General features: G+C 36.0%; 1 protein-coding gene across 2 annotated transcripts in view; it reads right to left on the minus strand.

Moving 5' to 3' along the window:
* DNAJC15 (DnaJ heat shock protein family (Hsp40) member C15) overlaps positions 1-13,819 on the minus strand; it is a 69,742-nt gene that overhangs the window by 13,803 nt on the left and 42,120 nt on the right. For both annotated transcript variants that reach the window (XM_059902754.1, XM_059902755.1), the window contains exons 4-5: positions 13,052-13,128; positions 6,419-6,489 (exon numbers count right to left, since the gene is read on the minus strand). In XM_059902754.1, coding sequence (XP_059758737.1) covers positions 6,419-6,489; positions 13,052-13,128 — 148 coding nt within the window. The remainder of the gene's footprint in view (positions 1-6,418; positions 6,490-13,051; positions 13,129-13,819) is intronic.

Here is a 13,819-nt window from a genome sequence, read left to right on the forward strand (position 1 = left end):
GGTTTCCTCTGAATACTACTTAGTTTGTCAATGTCTTCCAAAATCTAGCATCCAGAAAGGGACACAAAATTCTGGACAAGATCTAACTTCAGCTCAGTACAGCTGGGTAATAAATAGTAGTTGAATAAGTGAGTGACAAGTACAGAAGATTGGGGTAATATTCAGTCTCATAATACAGATACTGTGTGCCCTTTAATGCAGCTTAAGAATGCACTGGCTTATTTCTAATGGCTTTTACACCGTTGAACCTTATAGCCTTTAGATCAAATATACCCCCATGGCTCTTTTTCATGTGAAACACTGCCAAGTCTCTGCCCTATATTTACACAATTGATTTTGGGGACCTAAAAGAACATTACATTTATCCCTGTTGAATTTAAATTTAATCTCTTCTAATTCACTGATCTCTCTAGTTGATCATTTCCACTGACACACTTTTTGGTCTGAGACGAAAAAGTTTGAAAACTGTTGCTTTCATACAAAATACATGGTATTCAAAAAAATAATTACCTTGTATACCCAAAGAAGGCCTGAAAAGGGAGAAAATAAGTTCCTAGAGGAGTATTAGGAACCCCTGGGGGTCCACAGTGCACGCCTTGCTAAGGCTGCTATACATCAATGAGAATGAACGAATGACTGCTCCACATTACAATATGGATGAATTGCACAAAGATAATGTTGACCCAAAGCAGCCAGATGCAAATGACTAGACATTCAAGAGACAAAGCTAACCTATGATATATACATCAAGATAGTGGTTCCTTTTAAGGTTGAGGTAGACTGAAAGGGGTCTTGAAACTACCCCATACTCTTCAGGGGTATAGTGATGTTTTCGTCCTTGATCTGGGGGCTGTTTATATGAGTATGTTTGTAAAAATTTACTTAGATATATATTATGATGTGAACTTTTCTGCCTGTATTTTCTACTTCAATACAAAGAGAACCTAAAAATAAAAATAGAGATTGAGGAGAAACATAATCTCTTTTAAAAAAAGTAAATCGAATTACATCACTCTACTGCTTAAAACCTGACAGTAACTTCCCACTCTATTTAGAATAAAGTTCAAATATTGGGTTGGCCAAACACGATCCAAATATTGGGTCGTTCGGGTTTTTCTGTGACATCTTACGGAATATTAATATTATACAAAACCTATAGTGTTTCATTACCATAAAGCATACTGTTTTCAAACTCTGGGCACCACCTCACCTCATGCAGCTTCTCCCCTTGCTTATTACACCCTTATCACACTAGTTTTCTCCCTTAAGCACAATAAGTTCTTTCCTCCTAGGAACATGCTAGTTCCTTAACTTTCCAACCACTCTTCACATGGCTAGCTTCTTTTCATCCCTTAGGGCTCCTCAGAGAGGCCTCCCCAGTCATCCCATGTAAAGTTGCCTCTTTCCTGTATTCTATAATCTCAGGCCATTGTGCCCTTTATTGCAATTATTGCAATTTGAAATAGGTTTACTTGTTTTTTGTCTGTCCCTCCACTAGAATGTATGTTCCATGAGGACAAGGATCTAGTTGCCCTGTTTTACAGTTTTTGGGGTTTTTTAAAAATTTATTTATTGTATTTTTATTTATTTTTGGCTGCATTGGGTCTTCATTGCGGTGTGCAGGCTTCTCATTGCAGTGTCTTCTCTTGTTGAGGAGCACGGGCTCTAGGCGTGTGGGCTTCAGTAGTTGTGGCACACAGGCTCAGTAGTTGTGGCTCACGGGCTCTAGAGCGTAGGCTCAGTAGTTGTGGCACACGGGCTTAGTTGCTCCACGGCATGTGGGATCTTCCCGAGCCAGGGCTCGAACCCATGACCCCTGCATTGGCAGACAGATTCTTAACCACTGCGCCACCAGGGAAGCCCTGCCCTGTTTTACAGTTTAAATCCCAAGATTTATTAGCACAATGTTCTGACACCTTGTAGAAGTTGAATAAATAATTTCTGAATGAATAATAGTTTCAGGTCATTTCACATCAAGCTAATAAGTCTTTTAAAATTTTGATATGATCATTATATATTCATTTTCACAACACTATTTTATCTGTACATTTAATTTGTATGCCTTCTTTTTATTGATTTGCTTATTCATTCACTCATGAAAAAAATCAGAATTTATTAAATGTCAAACACATAGGTTCTAAAGATAAATAAGCCATGTTCTTTACTTTTAAATATCTCACCACTTATCAAGGAAAATTAATATGTGAGAAAACAAAATTATCTTATACAAAGTCTTAAATCTAATTAAAATGTTGAAATGAAGGGAAATGAAAGATGAGCCCTCTAAAACAAATAATAGTCTAGTACATCTATCAAAAAAGGAAATTGAGCTAATTAGGCATCACTTTTTCTTAGTGATTCCATGTTGACTCTTAGTGATCATATCTTCCTTTTTCTAAATGTTTGAAATACATCTTTTAAATGCAATATATTGTAACAAGTTGTAATATATTATTACCAGGGCTTCATGTCAAATTTGGCTTCTTTTACAATAAGGGTAATTAAGGAAAACCCATTCAACAGTATAAATTACTTTGACTTGTTTTTAATCCCAATATTTAATTTAATTTTGATTTAAATACTATTAAAGAAGAGAAAGCATTATGTTTATTGAAAGGGGACATACATGGAAAAAAGACTGAGAATGTGCTGCGGCAGGCAGATTTCAGCTAAGTGTAAGGAAGAACTTTTTAGTAGTTACCGCTGCCTATCAGTGCACTGCTTTGCAAAGCAGGAAGCTCTCCGTCACTAAATATCTTTAAGGAAAGCTAACAGGGCATTTTTCCCAGGATGGAGCAGAAAGATTTAGTAGGCAGCATTGATTAGATCAGTGTCCTCAAACTATGGTGAAGCACTTTTTAAAAAATTTTCTTGGATGTCATAGCAATGTCAAATGGCTATAAAGATTTCTGAATGATTACTTTTGATTTCAGTTTTTGATTTGTTGCACACAGGTAACAAACTGGCCTGGTATGAACAGGCAAACTACACTTTGAGAAGCACTGGATTAGACAGTCTATGAGAGATCTCTGAGGTTCTATAGTTTTTCAAATTTACCTAGTCTGTCTTCCTATTTTCGTTAGGCATTAATATCAAACTACTGACTTCATAACAACTAATCGTTTTCTCCAGTAATTTAAAAAAGTATAAGCTACAAGATATTCTAAAAGCATTAGATCAAAGAGCTGAGACATTTTTACTGCATTAACCTTTTATCTCACTAAAAGAAAAGGCAAAATTTACTTTTTACCAAAGCACATCTGAATGCTCATTTAAAACTGGTTACAAAAAATTTATTTCCAGTCATTTCCCACATCTAATTTTCTGGTGTCACTTTCTTTGCACAAGCTAATAATGAAATGTGTAACAAGTTATCGTTGATCACACATTTGAAGTTCTCGCTTTGTTTTACCAGCTGGTAGCAAAACCAAGAGAAAAGTCACGCGGGGGTGAGGTGGTGAGAGAAAGAATATGCACGAATTTCAGAAGCACTGGCTGGAGGAGTCAAGTGTTTGCAACCACCTATAAATAACACTCAGTGGTGACCTGGCCAAGCAAACAGGTAAAGAACTGTAAAAAGAGCAGGCAAAATTGAAAGTTGCCCGTTCTCATACTTCCCCAAATATTCCTGGCTTTTTCTCTGCAAGGACAGACATTTTCATTTAAAATCTATTATCTTCTTATAGAGACAGACTGTACCAGGTGAGGAATACCCTTATCTAAATATAACTACTGTAGAGTTAGAAATCAGAAAATATAAACCATTGTGAAAATAAATAACAACAACAAAATCCATTATCTTCTTCCCATTAAAAATGAAGCAAAACAAAACAACCTTCCTTCTCAAGAGATAATTTCCAGATTTATGAGCTATCATCTCCCAACTCCATCAAACATGAATTTTTTTCCCTCAAGTAGTTGCAATATTCCTTAAATCATCATACTTGTACTAGAGCACGAGTTCTTAACTATGAGTTAAGATGGGTTAACTCATTATATGGATGGGTTTTAAGAAGTCTATGAATTCTTTGAAACTCCAAAAATTATAAAATTTTGGGTGAATGAGTAATTATATGGACAAGATGTCTACAGTTGTCACATTTGTTGTTGACAACTGTTGATTAAAAGCATCTTTCTTAGGTTAAAAATGTGATCCGAATAGAAATACAAGGTACGGGTTCTTAATTAACTGAATAGGTATATAAAAGTATTACATTATATCATATATCCAAAAAAAGCTTTAGAAATAAATCCTTTCATTTTGCATATGATAACATTGACATTTGGAGAGGTTAGGGGAGTGTTCAAGGCCATGCTGCTAGCTAGAAGGCAGAAGATGAAGAATGCTGGCTCCTACTTCCAGATCCATTCCCTCCCACTCTGCCACCAATGCAAGGCCAGACTAGAGGATACTAGTAAGTACACTATGGGCAGCCAACAACCCCAATTCTGATAAATATACAATCTCAGAATAAATCAAGTAATTCTTTAAACACTACTGGCTCATAACATATATAAACATTTTCTATATTTTACTAAAGGTATCTAAAAATATATATTCTTTTAGACACATTTTAGAGCTCACTTCCTTGCCAGTAGACACAATCAACAACTTGTCAATCATCTGAAATACATGAGTGCTTGATCCCACTGCAGTCAATGAGAGAAGGGCATACACTTGATAAACTCCTCCCTCCCTTCCTCCCTCCCTCCCTCCCTTTCTTTAATATCTTTATTCCCTCCCTCCCTCCCTTCCTTTCTTTAATATCTTTATTGGAGTATAATTGCTCTACAATGTCCCCATATCTCCTCCCTCATGTCCCTCCCACCCTCCCTATCCCACCCCCCTAGGTGGTCACAAAGCACCGAGCTGATCTCCCTGTGCTATGCGGCTGCTTCCCACTAGCTATCTATTTTACATTTGGTAGTGTATATATGTCAGTGCCACTCTCTCACTTCGTCCCAGCTTACCCTTCCCCCTCCCCATGTCCTCAAGTCCATTCTCTATGTCTGTGTCTTTATTCCTGTCCTGCCCCTAGGTTCATCAGAATCACTTAAACACATTTCTTTCTGAGTCAATTACTCTGAAAGCCCACAATGCAAAGTAAATTAGTTGAATGAATCTTTTAGTAACTGCTGAAGCTGTTCAGAAATTTTAAGCAAAACCTCTTTTCAAAGTTTATTCTCTTGTTTATTCACACTAAACAATAGCAAGTGCAAAAACCAAAGGAGATGATATTTAGTGAAAAGAATTTTTATAGTAAGTAATTAAGTGAGAAAGCTGAAAAAGAATGCCTGATTTTGGAGTCAGGATGGGTAGAAATCAAAATTTGTTTTTAATTTTTTTCAAAATAATTAGAAAACTGAAAGTCTGTAAGAACCCAAGAAACCCTTCACTCTCTGTCCCCTACTCCCCCACTTCTGACTTCTGAAATACAGTGTAACCTTCTGCCATCTGTTATTTTAGAGCAGGAACAGTAAAAAACATACGGGCTTTCTCTCTCAAGCAGCTGTAGGGTAGTTAAAGTTATAATAATTGTCTTTCTGTAAGATAAATTTACATTTAAAACCTGGCCAGTTAAAAAAAAAATAGCTCAGCCTCAGAGCCTTCCAGAATAAAATTAAGAAATTCAGGATCATCTGTGACATACTACATTAAGAGATTTAGAGAATATCCTCTAAGTCTTGTACTTTTATGTGTAAGGTTAAACAAATGTAATTCATGATGCCCAAATCAGTTAATACAGTCAAAGTGTCCACAACTCATGTTTTTTCTTTCTCCATCAAAATGCTAGGAGCCTCGGGACTTCCCTGGTGGTCCAGTGGTAAAGAATCCGCCTTCCAATGCAGGGGACGTGGGTTCAATCCCTGGTCGGGGAACTAAGATCCCACATGTTGTGGGGCAACTAAGCCCACACACCACAGCTACTGAGCTCATGCGCCTCGACAGAGAGCCCGTGCGCCACAACTACAGAGCCCACGTGCCCTGGAGCCCAAATGCGACAACTAGAAAGAAGCCCGCGTGCCCCAAAGAAGATCCTGCGCGCCACAACAAAAGACCCTGCATGCCACAACTAAGACCTGACGCAGCCAAAAAAATAAAGAAAATAAATAAGTAAAATAAATAAATATTTTTTAAAAAGATTAAAAAATGTTAGGAGCCTCAAACAGGGGTTAGATACTCATATATAGAAATCGCTAACTAAGTTTTCCAAAACTGATAACTATAAATGCATCACTTCGGTGGGTCACTGAACTCCAATCTAAAGGCTCATTTATTTATAAGAAAAATCACAACACGTGTGACACATAAATTTCCATTTCAGCTATATATCATTTATAATGAGCTTAAGTAAACTGAAAGGAATTCAGAGCATATTCTGATCCACATATTGTGAAAAACAGGAATTTTACCTACCTTTATCTGGGTGATTCAAAATCATGATTCTCCTGTGAGCTGCTCTAATCTTGGCCTTGCCGGCAGATGGGCTAAAAAGAAATTAAAGTGCTTGTAACAAATAGTGTCAAATGCAGATTATAAATTAATGGTTTATATGAGTTTTAAGAAATTAAAAACTAATGAGAATTTCACCATCTTGTGGATAAATATGAAATTACAGTTTGTCACTTCATTCTACCAACCATCAAAATAAATCATATTCAATGCTGCATGTGCTTTCCTTCAGTCCTTATTCTCAATTAAAAAAACATATACACAATATATAGGATAGGAGAATCATAGCCTGTAGACTATTACTGTGAGTTTGAAAGTTTATGCTTCAAGCTCTTTGAGGGGAAGGCAGTACATATAATGTAACAAACAGGTATTTGAACTCTAGGGCTACCAGACTTCAGGATTTTAATCCCAGCACTGCCATGAAAAGATGGGGTAGCCTTCGTCAAATTTTTTACCCTCTCTGAGCTTTGGTTTCTTCATTGTAAAACAGGGCTAGGAACAACATAGTCCTCATAGAGCAATTACAAGGATTAAATTAGTTGATGCCAACAAAGTGCTACAGCAGTGCCTGGTGTGTAGCAAATGTTCCATAATAGTTAGCTTTTACTATTATTATCTTTCAACAGAACATCTCAAAACGCTTCATAGCTCATAATTTATTTAGCTTTGTGAGAAACCTATGGGAAAAGCTTGGCTGTTAGAGCCTATGCTCTAAACAAAAATTAAAGGAGAAAGTTAAATAAACCTAAAATTATTCCTGCAAAACCTAATTTATCCAGTACTGGAACTCCTTCTCTCTAGTACATTTTCCAGGTAAGGAAAAAAATTAACACTAATAATAACAAAATCCTGGTGTTTCTACTTAATATTAATACTAGCTTATCTAAGCTGCTTTTCTGGGCCTCAAATGGAAATAACAGTAGCTGACTCAAAGTACACAGTGGTTGCTGTGAAACTCAAAATAATCTATATGGATGAACCACACTGTAGGGGCTAAAAGCAGGAACTTTTAGAGATATTCAGACACAGGTTTAAATCCATCACTCATAATCTATAAAATTTTGTCTTGGGACTTCCCTGGTGGTCCAGTGGTTAAGACTCCGTACTTCCTCTTCAGGGGACGTGGGTTCGATCCCTGGTGGGGAAACCAAGATCCCACATGCCATGTGGTGCGGCAAAAACAAACAAAAAAAACACTTTGTCTTGCTTACTTGAACTCTCTGAGTTATAATTTTCTCACAAGCAAAATTTTCTCATAAGCATAACTCCTAGGATTATTTTAAGGACAAATTAGATTATATAAGCAAAAGGATGAGCATGGCCTGGCGTACAGTTAGTATTCAAAGAATAGTAGTTATTATCATGAACATAAAGAATGCTTATGAAAATGTATTACATTTCCTATTTTTTAAAAAATGGGGTATAAATAATCTAATCTAGCATATTTTGAATGACTCAAAAAGCATTATCATGAGTATCAATTAAGTGCAAAGAAACTCTCAAGGTCTGCAGAGGTTTGCTTGCCTTTATACTAAGTGGTCATAAAATGCTACCCATTTAAGTTCTTCTGTCTGTTTTGAACACTGCCTTCCTTGCTGCCAGTTGTCAATCCTCAGTTCTGCCAGTGTTCTAGTCTCTAGCTGTTACTTGCCAGTTACTTGCTACTTCTAATCTCCTGGGGTTAAATAACAGATTATCAAACATGTTAAAATACACTATCAATTGCTACATAAGCATATAAACATTCTTCTATAAATAAAATAAATAAGTCTTAAGTCAAAAAGCAAGTCAAAAGAGAAATAAAAAAATATCTTGAGACAAATGAACAACCTACCAAAACTTATGGGATGCAGCCAAAGCATTTCTAAGAGGAAAGTTTACAGTAATAAAAGCCTACATTCAGGGGGGAAAAAAAGAACTTGGATAAACAACCTAACTTTACACCTCAGGGAAGTATAAAAAGAAGAACAAACTAAGCCCAAAATTAGTAGAAGGAAAATAAAGATTACAGTGAAAATAAATGAAATAGAGACTAAAAAGACCAAAAAACCAAAAATCAATGAAACGAAGAGCTAGTTTTTTGAGAATATATACAAAACAGACAAACCACTAGCTAGATCACGAAGAAAACAGAGGACTCAAGTAAAATCAGAAATGAAAAAGGAGAGATTACAACTGATAACACAGAAATACAAAGGATAAGAGACTACTGTGAACTGTACTATACAATAACAAATTGGACACCCTAGGAGAAATAAATGGATAAATTCCTAGAAACAAAGCATCTACCAAGACTGAATCTTAGAAAATATGAACAGACCAGTTACTACTAATGAGACTGAATCAGCAATCAAAAAACTTCCAACAAAGAAAAGTCCAGGACCAGATGTCTTCACTAAATTCTACCAAACATTTAAAGAATAATTAACACCAATCCTTAAACTCTTACAAAAAATGCAAGAGGAGGAAACACTTCCAAACTCATTTTAATGAGGCTAGCATTACCCTGATACCAAAACCAGGCAAGGACACTACAAGAAAAGAAAAATACAGGCCAATATCCCTGATGATCACAAATGCAAAAATTCTCAACAAATATTACCAAATCGAATTCAACAATACATTAAAAGGATCATATGCCATGATTAAGTGGGATTTATTCCAGGAATGCAAGGATGGTTCAACATCTGAAAGTCAATCAATGTGATATACCACAGTAACAAAACGAAGGATAAAAATCACATAGTCATTTCAAAAGATGTAGAAGAAGCATTTGACAAAATTCAATATCCATTAATGATAAAAACTCTTGACAAGGTAGGTATAGAGGGAACGAACCTCAACATAATAAAGACCATATATGAAAAGCCTACAGCTAACATTATACTCAATGATGAAAAGCTGAAAGCTTTTCCTCTAAGATCAGAAACAAGACAAAGTTGCCCACTCTCACCACCTTTATTCAACATAGCATTGGAAGTCCTAGTCAGAGCAATTAGTCAAGAAAAAGAAATAAAAGGCATCCAAATGAGAAAGAAGGAAGTAAAACTGTCATTATTTGCAGATGACATGATATTACATATAAAAAACCCTAAAGACTACACCAAAAAACTTTAGAACTAATCAACAAATTCAGTAAAGTTGCAGGCTATAAAATCAATGTATAATAATTTATTGTGTTTCTATATACTAATAACAAGATATCAGAAAATCAAGAAAACAATCCCATTTAAAATTGCATCAAAAACAATAAAATACCAAAGAATAAATTTAACCAAGGAGGTGAAAGACCTGTACACTGAAAACCAGAAGACACTGATGAAAGAAACTGAAGACACAAATAAATAGAAAGATATTCTGTGCTCATGGATTGGAAGAAGTAATTTTTAAAAAATGTCCGTACTATCCAAAGCACTATACAGATTCAATGCAACTTATATCAAAATTCCAAAGGCATTTTTCACAGAAATAGAACAAAAATTCCTAAAATTTGTATGGAACCAACCACAAAAGATCCTGAATAACCAAAGGAATCTTGGGAAAGAAGAACAAAGCTGGAGGCATCAAACTTCCTGATTTCAATCTATCACTATATTACAAATGCTCTAGTAATCAAACAGTATGGTATTGGCATAAAAAGACACATAGATTAATGGTACAGAACAGAGCCTAGAAATAAACCCATACATATACGGTCAATTAATTTACAACAAAGGAATAGAGAATATACAGTGAGGGAAAGGATAGTCTCTTCAATAAATAGTGTTTATTGGGAACAGAAAATCTGAACAGTCATATGCAAAGGAATAAAACTGGACCTTTATCTTATACCACACACCAAAATTAACTCAAAATGGATTAAAGACTTAGATGTTAACACCTTAAAACTACTAGAAGAAAATATAGGAGATAAGCTCCTTGATACTGGTCTTGTAAAGATTAAGCAAGATGAGAGAATCCTAGTTCTTAAACAAAGCATTAAAAATTAAATGTAGCTCTGATATATCTCCAGCATAGATAATTCCACCACAAATTGAAAACATAACTTTAAATATCATTTTGCCTAGATCAGGGATTTCCAGCTGCTCCCTGGAATGCATCTGACTGGGAGTAGGTGAGTGCGGTGTGTAGAACAGAGTAGTGCTCCCTGATCCTGTAGCAAATGGAGCAGTTTTGGTCTCATCTTTTTCTACTATCAGTCTATTGAATAACATTTAAACAGAGTTCCACAGAAGTTTTTAGAAAGTCTGAAAATCACAAATGTGTGCATAATTTCAGAATATATCAGGTATATTAAGTTTTCCTGGGCAGCTCAGTAAAATATTTCAGGCTTACGCAATATGTAAGACTATACAGAGTCATCTAGTAACATAGTCATCTAGTAACATAGGGGTTTCTTTGTTTTTAAATAGAGTATCAACAGAGTCAGCTCCATTTTGTCTTTACCTACTTGTTATGTAGTCTAAATCATTTGGATTCACTTATCACAGAAAATGGAACCACAGCAATGTATTCACACCTTAAAGAATCTCCTCAAAATCAACACTGCCTGACTGAAAAAAAGGGCTAGAGGAAAGCAAATAAGTTCCACCTTTCTACTTAATGTGTTAAGGGCAAATATTTAGCTTCTGCATTCATGATAGAGATGGGAATAGAGCGGTGCCAACATTTATTCAGCACCTGTTATTTGGTAGGCACTTTGATAAAAAGGTATCACTCATGTCATTATAAATTCTGACAAGGCAGATATTATTAATTCCAAATCAAAACTTAAGAAGCTGAAGGGCAGAAAAGCTAACAATAAATGCCTCAGCAACAGAATCAGGATGAGGATCTGTCTGCTTAGCTAATATTTATTTAGTTACCAAGTTCTACGTTTATGCTAAAACTTCATATGTGTTCATCTTCGCAGCAACCCTGTGCAGTAGAAACTAATATTTTCTCTATTTTACAAATGATGAGACTGAAGTCCCGCACCTAACAGGTGGTAAAATTGGTATTTGTACCCAGATTCACTTGATATCAGAGTCTGTGCTGTTAGCCACTCAATTTTCCTTGTGAAATTTTGTACAGCTTCCAGCTCAATGGGATAAAACTTTATAACTATGTATCTTAAGTCAACTCCTAATTATCTTTCCTAAAAACAGGAGTACCTTGGATGATATTAAATGATACCCTCAAAACCTTTTGTGTTTGGTTTAATAATGTGCATCATATTCACATTTCAACACTATGAATGGGATGATATGGGGGCCCAAGGAAAATAACAATGCCACTCTGAATAATATTAAAGCAAAGAATAGTTAGAAATATAGCTAATTTCCTAGTTTGGTTCCCCTGCTTAAAATCATTTCTTTTTTTTGTATTCTCAGTGAGAGCGCCCATCTCTTCTTTTTTTTTTATTTTTTATTTTTTTAATAAATTTATTTTATTTATTTATTTATTTATGGCTGCATTGGGTCTTCATTGCTGCACATGGGCTTTCTCTAGTTGCAGCGAGCAGAGGCTACTCTTCATGGCGGTGCATGGGCTTCCCGTTGCAGTGGCTTCTCTTGTTGCAGAGCATGGGCTCTAGGGGAATGGACTTCAGTAGTTGTGGCTCGCGGGCTCAGTACTTGTGGCTCGCGGGCTCTAGAGCGCAGGCTCAGTAGTTGTGGCGCACGGGCTTAGTTGCTCCACGGCATGTGGGATTTTCCTGGACCAGGGCGCGAACCCGTGTCCCCTGCATTGGCAGGCAGACTGTTAACCACTGCGCCACGGAAGCCCCCATCTCTTCTTATATTTAAATGAAGCACCAAGCTAAATTGAGCTGTTCCTCCCCTACCCACCTTTTTGTTTTTTCTTGATTGGTCGTAAGAAATTACAAAATGTTTGGCCTTAAATATCTGCTAATCTAAAAGAGATTAAAAAATTCTGTTGATATAGGACTTTATGATCTATTCTCCTTAATTATGTTGACTAAGTCACCATAAGATGTGTTGTAGGTAACATATTGTAACCAACCCCCATAAAAATTTGAGTGAGCTCTAAGGGAACATAAGGTAAACAAATAGAGATACTGGTAAATCTATGGTAGGGGATGTATTATTAACTTTAAGTGTTAAATGATATACAGCAATCACATAATATCATTAACTTTCTCCAAACTGTCCAAAGTTAGACAATAAATAGATACTAAGGTAAAACAAGTATAACGAAATATGCTAGATGTCAAATTGTGGAACAAGGAAAGAACTGTGAAACAGATCCCATGTTATAATTGAAAATATGATACATATCAAATTAGAAAACTGAATCCAGAAAGAATTCATTGTCACAATAAAGGTTATTTTGATAATTGCATTGGAACTTTAGTATTCAAATACAGTAGCTCCTTGTTAAGAAATAAAGGCACATCACAAATATGCCTGATTTTTTTTAGGGGTGGTAGGATAATCTCTTAGATTTGAGGTTTTAAAATGTAAAAATTTGATATTTTCTCCTCTGCCTCCTATTCATAATTTAAAGTATAAGGATAACTTTATTGTCACATTTTCTCCTTTTTCAAGACAAACTTAGCCACAGAACAAAATAATACATATGCAGCACACCTACCTTACACCTAAAATAAGACTCGCTTCTCGCCTACTCATTTTTTGTTCAAATCCTCCTTTATAGTAGGATGAAAAGCTCTATACAGGAAAGAAAGAGCAAGAAATAATTAGTTCCACGTATGAGGTGGCATGACCTCAATCCCATCACACAGCTGCAATAAGAGTAATGTATTTTCCAGAAGTCAACTTGGAATTGTGGGAGGTGGGGAGGGAGAGCACTAAACAATAATCCTCTACAAGAAATTATGACCAAGATAAACACTACACTGAAGGAATAAAACAGGTCAGTAGAAGCAAAAGGCTTGAACTTTATCTAAGCTCTACGGTAATTTTCTCACTGGATAACCTTGACCAAGTCACTTACTGTAGAGATGACAGACATCTTTTTAACCTACTAGACTGGCTGACTGAGAAAGAGGAGAAACTGACAAGGTGGGGAGGACCATCAGGATATTAGACACGGAGGCCAAGAGACCGGAAGACTAGACTGAAAGGTCAACGTGGCTGGAGAGGCCTGAGCAAGGAGGAGAGAAGTAGCAGAGAGATAACTGGCGCCAGATTGTGGAGGGCCTTGGAAGCAATGGAAATGATTTAGGATTTTATTCTCAGTGGCAGGAGAACCAGAGCACTGGGGTAACAGATCTGACTTGGCTTTAGAAGAATTACTCTAACTGCTGTGTGGAGAAGACAGGTGCAGAGTGCAGGCAGGAGACCAGTTAGGACGACATAACAGTAATCTAGGCAAGAGATGATGCTGGTATGCACCAAT

This window comes from Balaenoptera ricei, chromosome 18, assembly GCF_028023285.1.
Source record: "Balaenoptera ricei isolate mBalRic1 chromosome 18, mBalRic1.hap2, whole genome shotgun sequence".
Taxonomy (NCBI): Eukaryota; Metazoa; Chordata; class Mammalia; order Artiodactyla; family Balaenopteridae; genus Balaenoptera; species Balaenoptera ricei.